This window comes from Borostomias antarcticus (genome assembly GCF_949987555.1).
Source record: "Borostomias antarcticus genome assembly, chromosome: 8".
In the NCBI taxonomy this organism is placed as follows: Eukaryota; Metazoa; Chordata; class Actinopteri; order Stomiiformes; family Stomiidae; genus Borostomias; species Borostomias antarcticus.
The window spans coordinates 23859599-23884064 of record NC_140241.1 but is presented as its reverse complement, the minus strand read 5'-3'; the positions used below and the strand labels follow the sequence as shown (position 1 = coordinate 23884064).

The 24466-nt window shown below is 46.9% G+C and overlaps 4 protein-coding genes across 4 annotated transcripts in view; 3 read left to right on the top strand and 1 right to left on the bottom strand.

Annotated features, from left to right (window-relative positions):
- Positions 1–13: 13 nt before the first annotated feature.
- On the top strand, positions 14–5679 carry lrrc8aa (leucine rich repeat containing 8 VRAC subunit Aa; the record flags this gene model as incomplete). Its single annotated transcript, XM_084441955.1, has 3 exons — positions 14–1828; positions 2319–2609; positions 5404–5679. 3 exons carry the CDS (start codon positions 14–16, stop codon positions 5677–5679), a joined length of 2382 nt encoding a protein of 793 aa, XP_084298081.1.
- Positions 5680–10445: 4766 nt separating this feature from the next.
- Positions 10446–16045, top strand: phyhd1 (phytanoyl-CoA dioxygenase domain containing 1). Its single transcript, XM_084442123.1, has 11 exons — positions 10446–10580; positions 10965–11123; positions 11546–11621; positions 11711–11758; positions 11859–11914; positions 12057–12119; positions 12248–12269; positions 12407–12535; positions 13279–13395; positions 14851–14977; positions 15572–16045. Exons 1-11 carry the CDS (start codon positions 10548–10550, stop codon positions 15615–15617), a joined length of 876 nt encoding a protein of 291 aa, XP_084298249.1. The 5' UTR covers positions 10446–10547; the 3' UTR covers positions 15618–16045.
- Positions 16046–18258: 2213 nt separating this feature from the next.
- dolk (dolichol kinase) lies at positions 18259–19830 on the bottom strand (the record flags this gene model as incomplete). Its single annotated transcript, XM_084442247.1, has 1 exon — positions 18259–19830. One exon carries the CDS (start codon positions 19828–19830, stop codon positions 18259–18261), a length of 1572 nt encoding a protein of 523 aa, XP_084298373.1.
- Positions 19831–20925: 1095 nt separating this feature from the next.
- Positions 20926–24466, top strand: part of nup188 (nucleoporin 188) — a gene marked incomplete at its 5' end in the record, with an annotated part of 21954 nt that continues 18413 nt past the window's right edge. Inside the window, 10 exons of the mRNA XM_084442548.1 lie at positions 20926–20987; positions 21634–21688; positions 21855–21928; positions 22027–22111; positions 22220–22300; positions 22390–22434; positions 22553–22645; positions 22895–23014; positions 23280–23491; positions 23979–24093. Coding sequence (XP_084298674.1) covers positions 20926–20987; positions 21634–21688; positions 21855–21928; positions 22027–22111; positions 22220–22300; positions 22390–22434; positions 22553–22645; positions 22895–23014; positions 23280–23491; positions 23979–24093 — 942 coding nt within the window. The remainder of the gene's footprint in view (positions 20988–21633; positions 21689–21854; positions 21929–22026; positions 22112–22219; positions 22301–22389; positions 22435–22552; positions 22646–22894; positions 23015–23279; positions 23492–23978; positions 24094–24466) is intronic.

The following is a 24466-nucleotide window of genomic DNA, read 5'->3' as shown; positions in this document are numbered from 1 at the left end:
CAGGTAAACCATCATGATCCCCATTACTGAGCTCCGGTATTTTGCCGACACCCAGCCGGCGTACCGCATCCTGAAGCCATGGTGGGACGTCTTCACCGACTACATCTCTGTGGTCATGCTGATGATCGCGGTGTTCGGCGGCACGCTGCAGGTCACCCAGGACAAGATGATCTGCCTGCCCTGCAAGTGGGTGGTCAACCGCTCCTGCGAATACCTCAACTTCACCTCCCCCTTCGCCCCGGAGCCCAAAGGCATCCAGTACGAGCTGGACCGGCACCAGTACAACTACGTCGACGCCGTCTGCTACGAGAACAAGCTGCACTGGTTCGCAAAGTACTTCCCCTACCTCGTCCTCCTCCACACCCTCATCTTCTTGGCCTGCAGCAACTTCTGGTTCAAGTTTCCCCGGACCAGCTCCAAGCTGGAGCATTTCGTGTCCATCCTGCTGAAGTGCTTCGACTCGCCGTGGACCACGCGGGCGCTCTCTGAGACCGTGGTGGAGGAGAGTGACTCCAAACCCCTGGGGAAGATGAATGGCTCCGTCGACAAGAAGGTGTCGAACGTGAGCGAGGACGTGGAGGCCAGCGTGCCCATGCTCCAGAGGACCAAGTCCCGCATCGAGCAGGGCATCGTGGACCGCTTGGAGACGGGGGTCCTGGACAAGAAGGAAGGAGAGCAGGCCAAAGCTCTCTTCGAGAAGGTCAAGAAGTTCCGGATCCACGTCGAGGAAGGAGACATAGTTTATAGGCTCTACATACGCCAGACCATCATCAAAGTCATCAAATTTGTGTTGATCATCTGCTACACGGCCTACTACGTGCGCTACATCACGTTTAGCGTCATCTGCACGGTCAACATCGAGAAGCTGACAGGCTACAGCATGTACCACTGCGCTCACCCGCTAGCGACCCTCTTCAAGATCCTGGCCTGCTTCTACATCAGCCTGGTGGGGGTGTACGGCCTCATCTGCATGTACACCCTCTGCTGGATGCTCAGCCGCTCCCTGAAGCGCTACTCCTTCGAGTCGATCCGCGAGGAGAGCAGTTACAGCGACATCCCCGACGTGAAGAACGACTTCGCCTTCATGCTGCACATGATTGACCAGTACGACCCGCTCTACTCCAAGCGCTTCGCCGTCTTCCTGTCGGAGGTGAGCGAGAACAAGCTCCGGCAACTCAACCTGAACAACGAGTGGACCCTGGACAAGCTGCGGCAGAGGATCACCAAGAACTCCCAGGAGAAGCTGGAGCTGCACCTCTTCATGCTCAGCGGCATCCCGGACACCGTCTTCGACCTGCTGGAGCTGGAGGTCCTGAAGCTGGAGCTCATCCCGGACGTCACCATTCCTCCCATCATCGCCCAGCTGGCCACCCTGAGGGAGATGTGGCTCTACCACACGCCGGCCAAAATCGAGGCCCCAGCTTTGGCCTTCCTGCGGGAGAACCTCAAGTCGCTCCACATCAAGTTCACGGACATCAAGGAGATCCCTCTGTGGATCTACAGCCTGAAGAACCTCAGCGAACTGCACCTGACGGGGAACCTTAGCGCGGACAACAACCGCTTCATCGTCATCGACGGCCTGCGGGAGCTTAAGAGGCTCAAGGTTCTCCGTCTGAAGAGCAACCTGACCAAGCTTCCGCAGGTGGTGACCGACGTGGGCCTCCACCTCCAGAAGCTCTCCATCAACAACGAGGGGACCAAGCTGATGGTCCTCAACAGCCTGAAGAAGATGGTGAACCTGACTGAGCTGGAGCTGTTGCGCTGCGACCTGGAGCGCATCCCTCACTCCATCTTCAGCCTGCACAACCTGCAGGAGATCGACCTGAAGGTACACTCACACACACACAGACATACACCAGTCCTGGGCTCAGATCCCCTTCCCCTCACCCGGGTCCGTATCCTTTTCCTACCCCTTCCCTACCCCCTGCCTCTACCTGAGCCCAGGCACACTCACACACACACAGACATACACCAGTGTTTGCCATGTCTCTCTAATGATGTTTTTAGCCTCTCTTACTCTGAAAATGTAATTTAATGTATTTTATTTATACATTTATAAATGTTCTTAGCCGGTAGACAAACATACTCCAGGAGCTTGCTCGATCGCCTTGTTGAGAGGGGTCAGGGAATCATTTTTACAGCTCACTTATCTGGCCCCCGGGTGATACTGTTTTTTTGCTTCCCTCTGGAATATGTAGGGGTGGGACGAATGCCCACCTCCCTTGTTCTCTGTAAAGTGCATTGTGTTGCCTCTGGGTATGAAATGCGCTATACAAATAAAGCTTTGATTGATTGATTGATTGATTGATTGATTGAAGGACAACAACCTGAAGACCATTGAGGAGATCATCAGCTTCCAGCACCTTCACCGGCTGGTCTGCCTCAAACTCTGGTACAACCAGATCGCCTACATCCCCATCCAGATCGGCACCCTGACCAACCTGGAGAGGCTGTACCTGAACAGGAACAAGATCGAGAAGATCCCCGGCCAGCTGTTCTACTGCCGCAAGCTGCGCTTCCTCGACCTGAGTCACAACAACCTGACCAGTATCCACGCCGACGTGGGCTTTCTGCAGAACCTGCAGTACTTTGCTGTGACCGCCAACAGGGTGAGAACCGTAGGATAGGGGTGTGCGTGGCAACTGTCTGTCTGTCTGTGTGTTCTGGAAAGCTTTAATTTATGTTCTTAGAAAGGGCTCCCATCCTCCCTTCCTCCTCCTCCTTTCATCTCTCTGTGTCTTTCACATGTCTGAAAGGTTCAAAGGTCACTCTCCGGGCAATATGATGGTAGGGCTTATCATAATCCTGTAGACAGGTTGTTTGGCAGGTTAGGGATAATGGCTCTAATGACAGTGGATTGCAATGTCTGAGCGGTAGCTAATGTCGATTTATGCATTGTTTACTTTCCGACTCGGAGCACTCGGAGTCAGAGATATTATGTCTCCCTCTTAGTTTGATAGAATAATAGTGTGTTCAATGGAGATATTATAAAATTACATCTTAAATATAACTTTACATAACTTAATTTTCATGTAATTTCAAGTCATTTATGCACTTGCCATATTATTCTAGTGACATATTTCAGATGATTGAGATCAGTGGGGAACTGAGGTAGTGGTGTGTGTGTGTGTGTGTGTGTGTGTGTGTGTGTGTGTGTGTGTGTGTGTGTGTGTGTGTGTGTGTGCGCGCGCGCGTGTGCGTGTGTGCATGCATGCGTGCATCTGTGGTGATGGACTTATGGACGGTATTCCAGTGTCCAGACATAGGAGCAGATGTCTTCTAACAGTATACATGTTCCTGCCAGGCTGCTTCTGAAGATGAAGAGCCCTGCTCTCTCTGGAGTGATTTAATAGGCAGGCATGTTCTCACATGATCGTAACAGTTATAATGTCTCTCAGCCAAGGTTATTATAGTTAACGAAAATTAACTAAAAAACGAAAACTAGGTGTGAAAAAACATAATAAAAATAAAAACTAGGCTTTACAAAAAAACGAGAATTAACTAAAACTGTATTGTGTGTTTACAAAACTAACTAAAATAAACTAAAATTATTGAGAAAATGTCCTTAGTTTTATTCTTTTTCACTTCATACATAAGCCTAGTATTTTGGGTGGATATGAAATCTATCCTCCATTTTTATTTAGCTGTGCCCCTGCGCAGAAGTAACCTGACATGCGCGCAAGATGGTTTGTTTCACACGGAGTGAAATAATGTGAGCTCACAAGATCTGGATGGTCTCACGAGGCTGGCGCAGAAGAAAAAAAAACTAAACTAATACTGAAACTAATAAAAACGAAACTAAAACTAAGCATTTTCAAAAAATAAAAAATAAACTAAACTAGCAAACCTGCTGTAAAACTAATCAAAACTAAACTGAAATTGAAAACAAAAAGTTATAATATATATATATATATATAAAAATGATATAAAAATAAAAACTAATGAAAAAAGCAAAACTATTATAACCTTGCTCTCAGCATAATGCAGCCTACTCCCAGTCCCGTGTCCTCTGACCTACTCATCCATGGTGCCGACCAGATGGCTGGCGAAAGGTTCCTGGCTCCTGTAGAGAAGGCCTCAGGGAGAGCTTGTCTTACAAACCAACCTTTCACCAGCCCTGGTAAAAGGCCAGCCTAGACGATAGCTCAAATGAATGGGGACTAGTGGGAATCCTTCATCGACTCGGAATCCAGTAAATATTTCAGTGAATCATGAAGGTCTGCAAGTCTAGGCAGCTTAGTGCTCTGGTTGCTGTGTGTACTCGCTCAGAGTATCGCTCAATCGGGGTATTTTGGTCACACATTGAGTCTCCTACTAGGTCTTTGACACAACCTATTGGCTACTGTCCATGACCATTGAGGAACATGTCGATCAGATTTCTTTATCTAGGAACTGTATTCTTGGTGTAAAACATGCAACACTCCAGCCAGCAGTAATAACAGGTTATACGACATTATTTTGGAACACAATCTGGAACCGCAATCATATGGTTCCAGTCAAAGATGCTATTAATATTGTTTTGTTTTTTTACCTAGCCTGTGTTCGCTGCTGGCATGCTGCTGTGTGTGTGTGTGTGTGTTTGTGTGTGTGGGCGCGCGTGTGCGTGTGTGTGGGCGCGCGTGTGCGTGTGGGATCCCACGAGGGGGGATCACTCACATACTTTCATTCTCCTTTTATTATTGTTTTTCACTGCATGTGTGTGTGTGGCTCCACGCTGAGAATGGGCCCTAACAGGGTGGTATGCAGCCCAGAATAGCCTCGTTTACAAGGACTCCCCCTGGTGAGCTCTGGGTTTTTAGACCCTGCCCTATGAAGTCATAGCTTCATCATTAGCACATTAGCGACCCAAATGAGATGTGTAATTGCAAACGTGGGAGTCTGTTTCCAGGTAGTAGGCCACTTAACTCTGAGGTGAGATGACAGCCTGTGATTTGCTCACTGCCACAGTACTAAATCTTTGGCTGCTCTCGAATTGGTTCTGAGTCCTGTGGGCTTGTCCGGACATGGTTTCCGATTGGTTGACTGCAGTGGGAACAGTGTGTACTACTGACCCCGCCCCCACACCTCTCACTATGTCTCCACCAGCTCTAGTCTTAGACCCCTTTCACCTCCTTCTTTACCCGAAAGCAAGGGAAGCACTAAGATGTCAACACTCTAATATAAAATCAGAACTAGAACGCTCTATCAGTTCAAGTACAACGCGGCCTTTGTGACACAAAAGAAAGTGTTCTTGTGTCCTCTGGTCTGACACCCTGTGACCGCCTGCTCACACCTCTCTCCTCTCCCTCTGTCACCCCCCCTCACCCCTCTCTCTCCTCTCTCTCCTCTCTTCTCTCTCCCCTCTCCCCTCTCCTCTCTTCTCTCTTCTCTCTTCTCTCTCTCTCTCCCTCTGTCCCTCCTCAGATCGAGTCCCTCCCGCCGGAGCTGTTCCGGTGTAAAAAGCTCCGCACGCTCAACCTGGGGAACAACTGCCTGCAAACGCTGCCGTCTCGCTTCGGGGAGCTGACGGGCCTGACCCAGCTGGAGCTGCGGGGGAACCGTCTGGAGATCCTCCCCGTGGAGCTGGGCGAGTGCCGCCTGCTGAAGAGGAGCGGCCTGGTGGTGGAGGAGGACCTGTTCAACACGCTGCCCTCCGAGGTCAAGGAGCAGCTCTGGAGGGCCGAGAAGGAGCAGGCCTGAGGAGCAGAAGGAGGAGAGGGAGAACATGGCGTGGGAGAGGAGTGAGAGCCCTACTGACAGAGGAAGAGAGAAGATGAGAGAGAAGATGGAGATAATGATCCAGGTCCCAATGGGGGGGGGGGGGGTGTCTTAGGCTCACCTGCTCTGGCTGAATTTAAGGGTCACGGGGTCACAGCCGTTCTCTATCAGACTAACAATCCTCTTGCGAACAATGTGCCACTCCCATTTACTTCAGCTTGTTTACTCTTCTTTGAATTAATGGAGTGAATACAAAGGTTGTATCAGCAGGGGAAAGAGAGAGAGAGAGAGAGCGAGAGAGGCGGAGAGAGATGAGACACTTTTGAGAATCAAGGCACTTTGCAGTACTGAATGTGAGGAAGAGAGATGTCCATTTGTGTCTATACTCCCACAATGCCCCCAGGTGGGAGAGAGAAACACCTTTACAATCGCAAGGGACCGTCAGCAGGGCAGTATGTTAGCTCTGCTCCTCCCCCTCCTCTGTTCAGTTAGTACTGTAAACAGGACATGTATCTGCACTTTATCTAGATATGCAGGAGAGGGAGATGCAGGATGTTAGTGAGTAGAGGAAACTATGTTGATGGCCTATCTGCAAAAAAAAAACATTCACACTCCAAATATGGAATGCAGGAGTTTGGATTGGCCAAGGTACAATCCAATTTTAGTGCAATATACTCTGCCAGTATCAAGTAAAAACACACAAAGACTTGAATCATAACGACTTGGGATGAATGGCGGAGCGGACTTGCCAAAGGGGATTTCCTGAAGAGGAAATCTGAGACATAATAATATTGTAACGTACTTTATATATGGCCTTACCTTTTATGAGCTGTGTTTGTGGAAATGTCCTGTTCATTCATGTCATCGCTTCATATGCAGAATCCTGTACAGCTCATGTACTGCATATTCATGTCTGCGTTGGGTTCATACTGTAAAGGAGGCGCTAACATTGTATAACATGGTGTTATGGTATTGTTTTATTATTGTTAAGCAATAAGATGAAGCTTTCACCTCAGTGTGAAAGTGAGACTGCATCTTTCTCCTCTGTTTTTGTTTTCTACCTTAGTCCTCCATGCTTTACTAGTGGAACACTCCCCTCTACTATGTTCAATGGGGCCCTGTTCAGAAAAGGGCCCTGCGGTGTGTTAGTGTTAGTGAAGGCCCGCTGCCAACTCTGTCTGCAGGATGGAGCAACGATCACAGGGCAGAGCGACTGGAGACCTGTTAACCGATCCCAGAGCCAAGCCTAAACTCGCTGGTCGAGGTATTCGTAGACAATTACGATGGTCCTTTCTGACCCCTTCTTTTTAGAAAAAGTGAAACTGCAAACAGCAACAACAACAACTCAACATCATCAGACCCTATAGCTCAGGGTGTCACTCAAGAGTTTGTTCACAGCTTCAATGAATCTGCTTTGAATAAGAGTCATTAAATAGTTGGCTAGCTGAGCGAGAAAGGCTAAGGAGACTATATTGTATCTGGAAATGAATACTATTCTGTTTTCATGATATTGTATGCTTAATTTCACACTTTTACAGCCTTAGTGTCTCTTGACTTATAATCCATTGCCTTCACACTGCACTACACTTGATGAAACATGGCTGGACTGACACCATGACTTCAAAGAAATGGATTCCTGCATTTCCCTGACTGTTGTCATACTCTTCCCTGTGTCACTTCCCTTTATGTCATGAGACAGTAGACTGCTTTTTTCGCCAAAAGCACATTAACCCCCCCCCCCCCACACACACACACTTCCAGCCTGTAACCATGGTGATCAGGCTAGTGCATGACTAAGAGGAGGCCCGACAGAGCAGTGAAACCAGGAAGTGTGTGTTCTGAAGAAAAAAAGGCTCACATGCTTGACAGTCCACCATAGGAAAGCAGTCTGTACGGCACTGTGCCAGCACTTTAAGTATATGTCACAATCATTATGACCCATGCACACCCAATCCACTTCTGTAATCTGTGTCAGCAGTGTACCAGTTTCCCTTAGGGATGCTGACTGACGATGCCTTTGAGAGTCTAGTGTGGGTAGAGCGCCCTCTTGTGTGGACATGGTGTAACTGAGAGGAAATATCTTTTGTAGACTGATAAAAGACGAAAGATGCAATTACAATGTCAGTGATGTATTGTCATCCCATCATGATTTTCATCTTCACGTGGCCAGTCATGTAAAAGCAATGAATATATCTTCTTGATAAACAGGCAGACCAAACATGGCGTGTGAGAGACATTGAACTCATTGTTATTAGTGTTGTATGTTATGTCTAGAATAGGACAGTGTTGACTGGCCTGAAGGCCTGTGTGTGTGTGTGTGTGTGTGTGTGTGTGTACGTGCGTGCGTGCGCATGTGTGTGTGTGCGCGCGCTGTTTTTGGGCAGGGACCTTTTTGTTTGTGGTCATAACACATTGTATGCCTGATTTCATAGGCTTTGTAGGCTCTGCCACCTACTGTCACTTTCATTTCACTTGTGTTGAACAGATACACTACTTAGTATCTTCATCATCTTCATCATCATCATCAGCTCTGTTTTTGTTGCCAAAAGTGAGTGGATAATCTAACGGCCAGGTCCAGGCTGACCCTGTGACAATGAGAGACTGAACCTTGACATCACGCAAGGCGTACTTTTTTGTACTATTCTGAATTGATGATAATAAAGTAAAGACATTAACACTGGTCTGTCTCTCTGTGTTTGTACTCATGGTTATCTCGTCCCATATGTACTAAGTGAAATTCTCATCGCAGTACTTTACAGAAAGGCCCGACCTGCAAGACGGGTTGGGGCAAGAAGAGGGAGATGCAGGCCAACAATAAAGGTGTTGGGGTCAGATTAAAGTAGATGGCTCCTAGATAAACACATTACAAAGACCTGATACAAACACAGGCTGAGGGGCAACTCCCGATTTTTCAGATCGGATTTCACAGGAGACACGAGAAGCACGTCTAGGCTACCTGGTTTCAGAGTAATGGGTTGTCACTCGTTATTGCCCCTGGCCATAACGAAAGAGTTCAAATACACATTTCTCGAGATACAGTAGGAATAGCACAAATGGCCCCTGGCCATAAAAGAGTTCCTACACATTTCTTGAGATAGGAATATCGCAAAAATATAATGAATGGCTTATTCAAGAAAAGTCAACCTGGAGCATAATCATATTGGATAGAACTGAAATCAGACATGTAGAATCGATGTTAAAAGAAAAATGTCCTATTACCTCCTGTTGTAAGTTTTTTCCAGGTGTGATGTCATACCAGCTCTATTTCTGCCCATGGCCTTAGCTTGGCCACATTGCCCCTCCCCCGCCCATTGAATGAATGGGGAGAATGTTTCGATGTCCGAATGAATGGAGGTGAATGGGCAGCCTTTTTCGGGTGGCTCTGTGGCGCCCCTTCAGGTGGGAGCTGGCGATATAGGAGGTGATAGCCGGCAAACCCTGTGTCTCTAGCGCCCCCACACGGGGAGCTGTCTTCGCTCAAAGTTTTGTATTGTGCACGTGCATGTGCCTGATGTTTGGCACTGCTAAGCTTTTTCCCAGTCCAAAGCACGTGTCGAGATATCGCAGTTGTAAGCTTTCTTGTGGGACACGTCAAGCAATCTTAACACTCAAACTCTTTCCTTTAACCCTTATCCTTACAACATAATTAACATACATGGACTACCGACTGGGATCCCTGGGCTACCCCAAGAATAAACTACTAGCAGAAACCATCATAGCAAACTTTTCCTTCTCAAAACGTTATTAGCTGTGTCATTAATGTCATCTGAGAAAACCAGGCCAGGTCCAGCCTGGCTTATGTGCGTGGCTGGCTTGTTTCTGTTCACTGACTGGTAGAACGGAAGCTAGTCATGCCACTGAAATAGCTGTGAATTGAAATGACATGAAATATTGTCTGATAAATTAAGATAGGTCTTGTCGCCTGGACACATCAGTTCCAATGCTTCCAATGCTAATCCAGCACAACACAATACAATACTGAACATGTGGAGGTTTGGGGTATAGTCCCATAAAATCATCCCCACCAGGTCTTGAACCCCGGTCTCCCGGGTGGGAGTACAATGCTCTCACCGCTACTCTATTTGTGCAGTGGAGATTGGTGGGTTGATTTTGATGTCCTTCTTTATTTTTGTGTGCTGGGACTAGGCTACTGCCTCTTGTGGTGCCAACAGAGAAATGCAGGTCAACATTGATCGGCGGGAGGGAGGGAGTGATAACTGGACAAACGCTATCCTAGTTGCGCTGTCTTAGAGCCACGCACAAAATGTTATTTTAGCAAATGTACTGTTAATTTGCCTATTGAGTAAAACGAAAACACTAATTCTACAGAAACTACACTGGCCTCTGAAACCAACAAACTACTCATTCCACACAAATACTTGTATAACCAATTGTGTCTGTGTGTGTGTGATATGTTAAACTAGGAGCCATGTCAATGCTCTTTTCCCATCTATTACAATTGCAGAGTTACTTTAACTGGAGTCAAAATGACCCCAATACATGTTAAGCAGAAACAGAAAACAATTATATTCAGTCATTTAGGAACAAATTGATTGAAAAAGTCATGGGAAATTGGAATGATAGAATAAAGCACCAGTGAGATATGATTTTTTTTTAAGTAGCCAGATACCTCTGGGGTAAGGACAGTCGGTAGGATGAGGGTTAAGTCAAGCCTTAGGGGGTAAGGACCCCAGTCGGTAGGATGAGGGTTAAGTCCAAAATCCTATTATTGCTTCACCGTGGTTACAGTTTAATCGAGTCAGGCAGGTCTCCTATCACATGGTACTTCAGTGTAGTCCAGGGAAGTAGTTCCCGGATGACAGCATAGTTGTCCATTCGCAGAATTCAACATGGATTTCATGTCAGACGAAGACGCCTATAAGGTGAGCGTTCGCAAAAACTATCCCCACTGTGGCGATCACTGTTCAAAAGCTTGCATGTAGAAAACAAACCGATTTTTGCTTTAAATTTTTGTTGTACTCTAGTGATGTATTGGGCAATACTATCCGACCTAGTACGTGACCCAGTGGGAAACACTGTATGGAATCAGAGTGTGTGTAGCGACTCGTTTTATATAGTTACAATGTTGCACGTTACTGTTTGCAGACTCCTTCTGCTGACTCTTGTTACGTAACATGATCTGCCCGCGTGCAGCTAAAGGTAGCCCGATCTGGCCATGCGACCAGCCTGCGTCTGGTCTGTGGGCTGAAAGTGAACTATTAGCATGCAATGTAGCCTATACGATTAAGTGCAGATCCCTTTGACAGTACCACAAGGACGGGTACCTGGTTCTGGACGGGCTGCTGAGCTCAGAAGAGTGTGACGCGCTCAGGGAGCGGATGAGCGAGATAGTAGACCGGATGGATATTCCTGCACATTGCAGGGTCCAGTTCTCCACCAATCACGATGAGCAGCTCAAAACACAGGTATCCAACAATAGCATATGTCACGTAGGAGGTTATAGGCATATTCCTGTGCAATGTTTTTCTTGACTGCTCCACTTTGTCTCATCCATGCCTTCCTACTGTATCACTAAAGATGCAGGTAAGATCTCTCCCTTCCCCCTTGATCCTGGGTGAACGATGCCCTTACTTACCTTTTATGAGGTGTGTGTGTGTGTGGGGGGGGGGGGGTGCGTGCATGTGTGTGTGTGGGTGCGTGTGTGTGTGTGTATGCGCACATGTGCATGTGTGGGCACATTTGTGTGCATCCGTGTGTGTGTGTCCATGTGAGCAGGTATTTGCAGTGTATCTATTTATGTCAGCACCGGTGTGCCCCTCTCAACTGAGCAACATGACTGTCCATAGCTGGATCAGATGACAGAGTGACATGTCCTTGTCACCTGCAGGGAAACGCAGACTATTTCATCACCAGTGGAGATAAGATCTGCTTCTTCTTTGAGAAAGGAGTTTTTGATGATAACGGTGAGCTTCAATAAAGAGCATACTGCTGTTTCTCACCACGCTGAGGTCAGGTGAAATATAAAATAATGTTTGGTCACTCTATTTTTTAGGAGATTTCACTGTGGCAAAAGAACGTTCCCTGAACAAAATTGGACATGGTGAGTACTGAGTAGGCTACTGTATTAATTCAAATAAGATATTATAATGGACAGAAGTCTGATCGTTTTCCCGCTCATGCTCCTGTCTCATCTCCCTCAGCGCTCCATGCCTACGAGCCTTTATACAAGAATGTCACTCACTCACCTAAGATCCAGGTGAGACGGAGCTCCGAGAGCCCTCACTGAGCCCTGAGGAGTTCTGAATAAAATGAACAGAAATCCACTCTATGTGCTTCTCTCCTTCTCTCTCTCGCTCTCTCTCTCTCTCCCTCTCTCTCTCTCTCTCTCTGTTCTCTAGGGTGTATCTAAGAAGTTGGGTTTGAAGAGTCCTGTGATTGTTCAAAGCATGTACATTTTCAAGGTGACTAGTGTGTGTGTGAGTGTGTGTGTGTGTGTGTGGTAATGTGAGTAACGTCTTTGTGAGATGAAGCTGAATCATGAACCTTGATTTAACATTTAAACTTGCTCTGTTTTTGTGTTTTTCCTCAGCAACCGGGAATCGGCGGAGAGGGTAAGACAACTTTATATATAACAAAAATGCTCATGTCTACAGCACTGTCTGTCTGTCTGTCTGTCTGTCTGTCTGTCTGTCTGTCTGTCTGGGTGTGCTCTCCCTCATGCCCCCCCCCCCCCCTATCTACCTCTCAGTGACGCCCCACCAGGATGCCACCTTCCTGTACACGGAGCCCCTGGGCAGAGTGATGGGGGTGTGGATCGCCCTGGAGGACGCCACCCTGGACAACGGTTGCCTCTGGTTCATCCCCGGGTCACAAAACAGTGAGATCACGTTTAGGCATAGATACGCCCGCACGCACGCACGCACGTACACACACACACACACACAGACACACACACACACACACACACACACACACACAGTGTGTCAGCATTACACTGTTGTAACAAGATACTGTCCTCTGTCTCAGTTGGCCTCTACATCTCAGTTCTCCAAACTTTCTCCCAAAGTGTGCATTTGCCCATTCCTCACATAGACCTAAAGGCATGGGATTGGAGTAAAGGTCGTCACAATCCATGTTGGGGTGTGGTGCTTACTTCAGGGACCAGGGTGGAGAATCTGGACAAAGATCTCCACCAAGTAACATCCCGTCAGTAACATCCCGTCAGTAACATCCCGTCAGTAACATCCCATCAGTAACATCCCGTCAGTAACATCCCATCAGTAACATCCCATCAGTAACATCCCATCAGTAACATCCCGTCAGTAACATCCCGTCAGTAACATCCCGTCAGTAACATCCCGTCAGTAACGTCCCGTCAGTAACGTCCCGTCAGTGACGTCCCGTCAGTGACGTCCCGTCAGTAACGTCTCGTCAGTAACGTTCCGTCAGTAACGTAATTGCTCCCAATGAGCAGGCTAGCGCCTTGCATGGCAGCTACCACCATTGGTGTGTGAATAGGTGAATAAGAGGTCATTGTAAAGCATTTTGGATAAAAGAGTGCAGTGCATTTACCATTTGACATTCTCTCTGACCCGTGACCCGGTTCTCCTCCACTCCCAGGCGGCATCGCCCGGCGGATGGTGCGCACCCCTGAAGGAACCTACCCCCGGACGGACTTCATCGGAAGGGAGATGGACTACGATGACAAGCTGTTTGTCCCCGCGCCGGTCAAGAAAGGCAAGTGTTTCTCTCCTCACTGGGGATTTCAACATGAACCCAGGGGGAAGTGATCGCCGGGAAAGTGCTTAGTTATTGTTAGTTGATGACCTCAGGGACAGACAATCTGGAGGCGTAGGCTGATTCGTGCAGTCCAGAACTCGGAGTGAGGCCCACTTGTGTGTGTGTGTGTGTGTGTGTGTGTGTGTGTGTGTGTGTGTGTGTGTCTATTGTGGGTGTAGTGTGTTTAAACTATATGTGTGTGTGTGTGTGTGTGTGTGTGTGTGTGTGTGTGTGTGTGTGGGTGTGTGTGTGTGTGTGTGTGAGAGCGAGAGAACTCACTTGAGGTGAGGCTCACTTGTGTGTGTGTGTGTCTATTGTGTGTTTAAACTGTGTGTGCGTGCAGTCATGCATGTATTTATGAGAAAGAGTCTGGCGATTTCTCCCTCCAGACCAGTGAGAGTGACTGCAGGGGGAGTGTGGGTCAAAGAATGTGTGTCAAAGAACACAGGGGGAGAGGGTAGGACACAGCCACATGGGACTTTGACACTTGATAGTGAGTTCTTCTAGCAGTCTTTAACAACTACTGTAAAGCTTCCTTCTTAAAGGAGTAGTAAAGGGAAAATGCATGTTTAGCCCTGTTTTAAGGTTACTTATGATCATATACAATGGTTCAGATCAAAACGTTGACAAAACTAGCACTTTTGAGAAAATCTGATAATTGCTCTACCACCGTTTTGGTCATACAATGGATGTGGGTGGGCACCTTGGAAAATCATTCAAAAACATGTTAAACTCTCAATTTCAAAGACAAGAACCAAGGTGTTAGTTGGCGTTCTGACCTATAATAACCCTAACCCATAAAGTAAGATTCTAGTTCATCTGGAAAGGCTTTTTAAAATATTTAGCATAGAACTATTTAGTCACAGCACATACGTGTGTAAACTTCCACAAACTAGGTAGCCTAGCAACATAAACAATAACAATAGCTACCGTAAGTAGTTCCGCTTCCTGAATCCCCTCTGCGGATTGATCTACACATCTACAACAGTCACTTCAATACAAGTCAATGGATTTCATAAAATGATCAATAAAACCCTACAGGATTCATACTTTGCGGCGAATTTGATGTCAGAACACCAACGGACACCAATTACCCCCTCGGTGAGCTTCTTGTCTTTGAAATCGAGAGTTTAATTTGAAAAAATGATTTTTCAAGGTGCCCACCCACATCCATTGTATGACCTAAACGGTGGTAGAGCAATTATCAGACTTTCTCAAAAGTGCTAGTTTTTTCAACGTTTTGATCTGAACCATTGTATATGATCATAAGTAACCTTAAAACTCTCTCTCTCTCTCTCTCTCTCTCTCTTTCTCCCTCTCTCTCCCTCTCCCTCCCTCTCCCTCTCCCTCTCCCTCTCCCTCTCCCTCTCCCTCTCCCTCTCCCTCTCCCTCTCCCTATCCCTCTCCCCCCAGGAGGGGTGGTTCTGATCCATGGGGAGGTGGTCCACCGCAGCGCCCAGAACACCTCGGACGCCTCGCGCCACGTCTACACCTTCCACATCATGGACTCCCAGGAGACCGGCTGGAGTGCAGAGAACTGGTCGGTACCACCTCACCTCACCGCACTGGGGCCAGAACAGAACCCAGTGTGGTGTTGAGACGGAACCGGGCATCGAGTCGTAGGCTTGTAACGTGTGTGATGCGTATGTGATGCTGGGAGTTTTATGCTCTGGATACGTTTGTATCAATACGGCAGCTGATAGTTAGATGTTAGTTAAGGCCGATTTATACTTCGTCGTACAACTTTTGAAAGTGTCAACAGACAGAAATGACGTCAATGTCAACACTTTTTTTGTGTCAGACAGGGGTGTCTTGCACCTACCAATGTTGCTAATGTCGCAGACGCCGTCACTTTCGTCACACAGCTGTGATTGGATAACTAGATAGAAGGCATGTTCGTTGCCATGGATCAATCAGCCACGCCAAGTCTGCAAGTTACCATGGAGGTGATCAGACACTTCACTGAAGTATAAATGCTCAATGTCAGTCGACATTTTTTTTTCTGTTGACAGACATTTGTCGTACGACGTATGAGTTAAGTTTTAGGCTGTGGCTGGATAGGCGTGCGCCCCGAGCTGTGATGCCCCAGGACGTCCAGGTGACCGGCATGTCATTCTGTCCCCCCTGTCCCCAGGTTACAGCCCACAGAGAAGCTCCCCTTCCCAGCTCTCTACACCTAGAGGACACAGCAGCGTCTGCCATCACACTGAAGGACACAGCCAGGACATTCCATAGGGGGGAGGGAGGGAGGGAGAGAGAGAGAGAGAGAGAGAGATTTCCATGGAACAGGACAGTATCAGTATTTATCTACCAGCAGAATAAGTTACAGTACCTGACCTGCCAATCATAAGCAATGAAAAGTGATCACATATGTATATCAAATATGTACATATTTACATAAAATATGTAATCCAGAATAACTAATACTGTATAGACCTACAGTATAAGGCAGGAGATAAGGGACAACATTCCATGCATTTACATATGAGTAATGGACCAAAATGTGAAGGTTGAATATGTGGTTGCGTTGGACAATTCCTGATTGACTATGCCCTCATAATTTTTCTACACAATATTTTTTGATAAACTGAAATTGCTCTTCCCTGTATGAATACAAGTGGTTTTTGACAGCATGTCTCTTGGATCGATCAATCCACACCCACAGTTGACTCTGAAACTTCAAGTGAGAAGTCTGCATGCTATAATACTCTCTTGACCCTAGCGACAGTACACATTAATACATGAAATATGAACTCACAAGGATGTGTGCTTCAAGACATACGAGGTCAAACGTTTGCAATTAGACACTTCTGTACTGCAGGCCTACTGAGACCTGAGACGGTGTGTGTATCATGTGAAACCAGTCAGGTGACTGCTACTGTACTCTGTGTGGTGGAACAGGAACAGTACCGCCAGTTAGAACCTCAGAAGAACCAATTGCCCTTTTTGGGAAAGGAAGACAAGTGATGTAGCATAAAGGCTTTTATTGATGCGGTCTATCATGCAATATCAGTGTTTCCAGACAAAGCCAAGAGCAGTGACGAAAACAAGAAGGCAGAAAACATTAGACAAAACAAGCTCATAAATTGTCAGTTTGGATTAGAAAAAGATATCAAACGTACTTAATCACAGAAATCAAATACTGCATTGGTTCCATGCTCAATAATATGAAAAACATCAAAAACATTGATAACAGCAGTTTTTATTTTTTATTTTTAGAAAGTGTCTTCTTAGGAATGCTCAGCAAACTGCAGGAGAGGATGAGATGTCAATCATTGACTGGTATAACTACAACATGAAGGACCAGGTACAGCACATCAGAGAACAATTAACCTTGGCGGTCTCATTCAGATACAAAATCTTTATTGTGCTAAAGACCTACGATCTCAAGGTTCAAGTCTCAAGTTAATTTAATTAGTTTTCTAACACTATATGGTTTCCACAGACATGGATTAAGCCTGGACTAAATGGAAACTATTTAGTTCAGGACTAGGCTTAATCCATGTCTGTAAACCCGGCCCATGATATGAACTAACTTGCATTAAAGGCAAAAACACAGGCAAGATCACATGATTTGTTATTATTTGAAATCAAATTCTAACAAACTAGTTTGAGGCCCTGTTGAACCATCTTCCTTTCAAACAAATACATTGTGGGACACTAAGTAAATACTATGACCAAGGAAATATTTGAATGAGAGGGTCCCTTAAAGCCATAAAGATAAAAAGTAGAAAATAAATAGTTTGTCAAGCAAAAGCTGTAGGATGTATGTACAGTAACAGTACATGATTTCACATTATTGCATGCTATTGAATAGTACAGTATAATCTGCTGCCATATTGAAGTATCAACCTGCCATTGCGATCTCTCTCAGTGAAGTATCCTGGACACATACCATGCTGGCATCAGCTACAGTATCCTACACTATCTACTGTACCAGGTAATGTGTGACACAAAATATTCTTCTTTAAGGCAAATATATGTCCAGCAATCACAACAAGAAAGGCAAAATACATTATATTACTTAATTCTTACTCAAAACAGCTCACTTAAATAATGTTCTTCAAAGGCTACACACAAAGTAAATGACATTTCACGCAAATTATAGAACCCTATCCTTAAGCAGCATCCAACCCAAACCTGAAATTGTTGTGTGTGTGTGAGTGGGGGGGGGGGAGTTAAATGTGTGTATTTGCTGTTTCATAATTCAGGTGTTTGGGGATTCAGAGTGCTTCAATACCTCAGAGACAGACCTCAATACAGAGGCTGAAGAGCAACATACAACACCTTTCCTCCTACCCTCCCTTCTCTCTCTTACCTAAGCAACTGATAATAATAAACAGTAGTGTTAGATGTTCAAATGAAATAGGGTTTGAGTACCTCTCCAGTATCTAAAGAGCACTAGTTCTACTGTCATGCTTGCTGAACGGTAAAGCAGAGAGAGTGATATCTGGAGTGCCTTCAGCCATCTCATTCTCTAGCTCTCATCATTAATTTATGCAAGCTAAGGCCGAGCATTCAGGAGTCACATCACAGTTCATTCTTCTCTTGTGCCAGCCACAGTGTAATTCTCCCATACAACCTTGTTGCTCGAGAGATTATCATTGCAGTCAATAGCAATGATCGCACTTACTAAACTATATACAGTAGCAAAGCCCCCCTTGAGGAACGTCCACTCATCTCCTACCGGGCCTGTCAAAAACTACAGCCCCTTTGCCGTATTTGGATTCGTCGCATTTCCACTCGGGACGTTTCACCGCCCCGCCCCTGCTGGTCCCCGATAGGCCGGCATCTGGGCTGTGTGTGCTCCGATTGGCCGGGTCAGAGCAGGAGGAGGATGAAGAGGTAGAGCGGGAGCAGCAGGTTGTCTATCTGGGAGGTGTAGGCCTCCAGCATGGCCACCAGCGTGATGGAGCCCACGATCCAGGAGTAGCTGGAGTTCAGGTTGATGGTCCCGTCGAAGATGAGGAACACGGCCACGGCGATGACCTGGGCGAACACGGAGGTGGCCGTACCCTCCACGGTCTTCTTGGTGCCGGGCCAGCGGATCTCCCCCATGGCGCTGCCGAACACAGAGGCCACCGTGTCACCCACCCCCACCGCCAGCACCCCGGCGTAGGGCACCAGGCCCCCCGCTCCGGGCAGGGCCCCCCTGGGCACGCAGGGCCCGGGGAACAGCCAGACCGGCAGGGACATCCCCAGCAGCAGGTAGACGTGGGTGAGGATGAGGGGCCCCGAGTCGCGCTCGTCCAGGAACAGGCTGAGCAGCCGCCTGAGGGGCTGACCCAGCGGGCGGATGCGGAAGTACCGCACGTACTCCAGCAGGAGGAACGCCGCCAGGCAGCCCACGGACGCCACGTGGAGCAGCTGCCGGTCGCACACCAGCCCCGGCACGAAGGTGGCCACCACGATCAGGTGGAAGTACTTGCGGACCACGGTGGGTGCTTGGTGCTTCTTGTAGCCGGAGTTGCGCTGGTAGTTCTGGTGCAGCACCACGCCCGTGGCCGCCGACGCCAGGAGGACCCAGTATCCCAGCAGGTATAGCCTCTTGTCGTTGAGTGTCACAAAGTCCAGCAGCCACATGATAGGGTGCCGGCGAATGAGCAGGGAGAGCCAGGGCATGAAGATGCCCAGCACCGACACGGCGGTCATCATGTGAAAGAACAGCGACGACACCCAGGTCTCCGACTCCATGAAGCAGAAGAGCAGGGCGAAGAACACCCCCAGCATCAGAGATCCCACCACCACCACCGGCAGGAAGTAGTTCACCGGGTCGCCTTTGGCCTCCGCCAGGTTGAGCGAGCGCTTGATCAGCTGGTTGACCACGAAGCTGACTCCGCCCACCACCAGCAGGGCCTCGCCGGGCGTGAAGCAGCGCGGCAGGAGGTAGAGGACGATCAGGCTGATGTAGACGAAGATCAGCAGCACCTCCAGCACCTCGATCACCTCCGACACCGTCAGCGTCTGTTTTGCGGTGTACAAGATGGCGCTGGCCGCCGTGCCGGCAACCACGCAGGTGTTGGTCGGCACGGGCCGCGTGATGCCCAGCGCTATGAGCGAGAGGAAGAGCGCCAGCATCATGCCCGTGACGGTGACCACCATGGAGAAACGCTCGAAGTAGACGTTCCCCGAGTCGGCGCACTTCTCCCGGAACACCAGGCCCAGCAGGGGCATCACCATGCAGGCCGGCACGATGCCGCTGTTGGCCGACGGACGGAACTGGAACACGGCGCCGCCGGACCGGAGCAGCCGGTCCAACTTGTGCTGGACATAGAAGGCCTGAATGACCAGGGCCACGCAGCACCAGGAGTGCTGGTTCCACAGCGCCTGGTGGACGCACAGCACCACGGAGAACACCACCGCGGACTCCATCAGCACCGGGTCGGCCCGCATGGTGGCGGCGGAGAGAGGGAGGGGCGGGGGGACGGGACGGCTGGGTTGGATGGAAAAGGGGAGCGGATGGAGGGTTCCGGAAAAGTTTCCTATTCAACTGCCTGTCAGTTACTCTCTGGGTTACACGTCATCATCAGTCAGCCACTTTCCTTTGAGTCCAAAGGTTACATCTGTGGAGACAAAATTTGAATTGAATTGGTTAAGATAATGTGAGAACCATTAAATGATGTCGATAATAGCTATAAGCTCCTACTGTCAAACACCATTCCAATGTCTCGGGAATCATGATGATCTTAAGTTTCATGACTAATCACTAAACTGAACCTTGGCCCACCTTGGCTGCTGTCCATGAAATATTCCCACACTGATGAATCACCACTAAAACTAGCTAGACTCCCGGTCTTTTAAATTCGCAATTTGATTCAGTTCTTTAACAACGAATTGTTCGGTAAAATGTGCTACCACATTATCACTTCAGGATCACATATCAATTAATTAAGGGGCTCAGCCGCCTGTAACCTTTTGTTCTATCGAGATGTGGAGGTGGGGGTTACACGATCAAATAAATAGCGGTTAAAATGCCATAAAATAAAGACATACAGAAGAACTATTTTGGTCCATTCAGAACTAACGCAGCCTTGCTACTATTTCCACTGTGGTGAGAAATGCTTGAATGCAATTTCAACCAAGGATGCAGCGATCCCCAGTATCAGCCAGCTAGCTATTGTGTGCAAGGCAGATAATAAATGTATTGTGGTTTTAAATAAATATCAACCATTAAAAATACTTACCAAACAAGTGCAGAGTATATCGGGATAAATGAGTAGAGTAATATGGACATTTATATCCAATCTATATTTTCCCACATCAGCTGGCGTTCCTCACACCCAGTAGGAGGTGGCCATGTTTGACAGCCGAGTCATGTGTTACACCGAAATACGATATGAATAATTCAGTTTTCAGTAATTTTTGTATAAAACATGTAATATTTCTAATATTATTATTTAGAGTCGATATTGGCCAATTTTCATACATTTATGAAAACAAATAATCAAAACATTTTGTGTAAATCGGTTGGCCATGTGACGTAGGTGCATGTGGAAGATAACCAATCAGCTCTCAGAGAAGAAGATGGCGAACTCGGAGATGTGTGTCAGGTAGCTAGCCAACGAGCTAACTAAATGAAAGAAAACTTGTATAACTAACTATTTTAGAAACCATAAGCTACGTAAAGTCAGTTGGTGTATTTGCATGTTTTAAAGTTGAAATATATCCAATCTATTTATACTTTGAGCTGGTCAAACAAACCAGCTATTGACCTAGTCTAGCTAACGTATGTTAGCTAGCCAGCTAGCTTCATGCTCCACATTTGAATAACAGTGAAGCGCGGTCGATAGTTTTCAACCACATGCTAGTCTCTAATTACAGCATGCCATATCAACAACTCTGAAGTCTTGGCCAAGTCAGTCAGCCGGAGTTGTTTATGAAAACTCGAGCTTCTTAGCTATCAGCTCTAGTCGTCTAGCTAGTTGCTGCGTGCTTTGGTTGTCTGACAAAGATTGCCAACGCTAGCTACTGTAGCTAGCTATTCAGCTAGGAGAAATGTGCGGGACAGCTGTCTTGAGTGGGAGGAGGAGACTGCTGTACACAAACTATACTTCTTCTAGCCATTCCAGTGTTGACAACTCGTTGATTCTTCATTGAACTAAATCACAGTACTTTGCCACTTATTTTAACAGTCAGTGATTATGGCTTACTGGTTATAAGGACTACATAATAATGAAACGATTCCAATTTCTTCAGGAGCAGTCGAGAGTTATGGACCATCTTACTAGGAAGATCTGCACTTCGAGAGCCGGTATGTCAAGATGCCTTCTTCGGACTGTAGATATAACCCATTATTGAATGTATCAGTTAGGCCTGTCTACCATTTTATTGGTGAAAACATGTTCAAAACAGCCCTTTATTGCAACATACATGTTGGTAAACATGAATTCTGATATTGTTCTTCACTTATGACAAAGGCTCAAATCGAAGCGGAGCTGGACAGACATTGTGAGAGGCTATTGCAGGGATTGAACTACTTCAAAGCACCAAGGTATGGTGTGATTCTCTTAACTTCCTCATTGATAAATAAATAACTGATGATCATTGTTTGTAGGGATGACTGTTTTTAAATCTGTGTGTTGTTCATAGCTCATCATCGGTAGAGAAACTAAAAGCTGACAAAGATGTAGCCCAGACATTGAAAGACTTTGGTCTGCGGATCAGTAAACTACTGGTAAGGAATACACAATATCAACTATGAATGAAGTTGACTGAATATACATGTGGTGTGCTACAGCAGATTTGTATGGGATATGACTGTTATGGTGTTTTCATGTTTCAGGGTCTTGACGAACAGCAGAGTGTGCAGATTCTGCAGTGTTACCTACAGGAAGACTACAGAGGCACTCGCAATTCATTGAAGGTAATACAATTCTGTTTGCACACGTGTGCGTGTGTGGAAATTAAAATCACGATAGGTCCCTTGAAAGCTGTTACCTACCCTTCATACAGGCTGTCCTTCAAGATGAGAGACAGAGCCAAGCCCTGATTCTCAAGGTAAGTACACTCCTACAAGCTTTTATGTTTTGTTAGCCTTGCTGTAGGATTATCATTTTTCATCCTATGATCAAACATATTTGTAAGTGTGTGTGTGTGTATGTGTTTTGCTCCACAGATAGCAGACTATTACTACGAGGAGCGTGTGTGTCTTCTGAGATGCGTCCTGCTCCTGCTGACATACTTCCAGGATGAGCGACATCCATACCGGGTAAGAAGCTCCTTACCTGGGGTCACCTTAGTTTTGACATTTAATATATTGACTGTCGAGATACATCTGACAACTTTAGGTTTTATATATATATTTTGTGTTTGTGTGTGTGTGTATATTTTGTGTGTGCTCCCCCTTGTTTAGACTTGAGTACTAGTGTAGAAGCTGGATAGTACTAGTGTAGAAGCTGGATATTTATCTCGTGTGTATTTGGCAACATGAATGACTGTGTGTGCTTTGTCTGTCCAGGCTGAGTACTCTAACTGTGTGAGTAAGCTGGAGAAGGACCTGGTGAACAACTACCAGCTGCAGTTTGAGAACCTGTTCAAGGCTGAAGCCCCAACATGGGAAACCCACGGCAACCTCATGGTGAGACTGGGATCCCAGCTCCACATCCTGACTCACGTAGCCCTGTAGACATGAACCCCACAGAAGCAAGCTCCACAGGTCCACATATTAAGCTTTTTGTCAAATGTGAAATGTCGAAAAGTGGTTTAGAAGCTATTTATGGGGCAGGGAGATATGATTTGGTATGTAGTCTAATTGCTTACTTGTATGTGCGCCGCCATTGGCATGTGAATGTTCACGTGTGTGTGTGTGTGCGTGTGTGTGTGCGTGCTCCTGTGTGTGTCAGACGGAGAGGCGGGTGTCCCGGTGGTTCCTGCAGTGTCTGAGAGAGCAGTCTCTGCTGCTGGAGATTCTCTTCCTGTACTACGCCTACTTCGAGATGGCGCCCTCCGACCTGCTCAGCTTCACCAAGGTGTTCAAGGAGCAGGGCTTCGGCCTGCGGCAGACCAACAGGCATTTGGTGGACAAGAGCATGGATGCCCTGGTAGACCGCATCGGGTCAGTAGGAGAGAGTCTGTCGGAGGACATCTTACTCTAAATATATATTTTACTTTGGCTGTTGATTCACACAGAATAAAAAAAAAAAAAGACTTGAACACATTTTCATTGACCTGATGTCATATGGAGATACCAGGGATAGCTGCATGATTTGGTATCCTTAGATAAGCCCTTAACTTGGTTTGACTCTATATCAACCAACATTACATTAGTCATTTAGCAGACACTTTTATTCATAGCGACTTAGAATAATTCCATTTAAAGTAGATGCAGTAGTCCTGTGTACCACTACTCGCCAGAACTGACAAGCACATCTTCTTTGTAAACGTAATCTAGTGCTAAAGTCAAAAGTACAAGAGCAGCAAAGTACAATAAGTGTTTAAGAGGTGCCAACACCTACTGTGTTCATAGTGTTTAATCTACATTACGCATTGTTGGAGGGTAAAATAAGAATCCCTCCGCTCCTGTGTGTCTGTGTGCGCTGCAGCTACTTCAGCTCTCTGATCCTGGTGGAGGGGATGGACATAGACTTCCTGCACAAGTGTGCCCTGGAGGACCGTACTGAGCAGCACCAGTTCTACAGCACCCCAGACATCTGCAAGGTGAGGCCTCTGGACCACTACTGTCAGTGCTGACTCAACACATTCAGGATGCCATTTATTTACTGCAAAAATCGGCCTGGATGAACAGGAACAATGTTGCAGTCCCAGCAGTTGCGGGTCCTCATTTAAAACAAAGCTCTAAGGGGTAAACTAATCGTTGATGAACACTCATCCCTCTTTCTTTTATTTGAAAGATATTTTTTAAGGCATTTCTGCTTTATTAGGGAAAGGACAGTGTAGGTGAGAGACAGGAAAGGTGGGAGAGAGAGAGAGAGAGGGGAAGACATGCAGCAAAGGGTGTGGGCCGGATTCTAACCCTCGCCGCTGCAGAAAGGACTAGCCTTTACATGGCAAGCGCCCCAGCCCGTTGAGC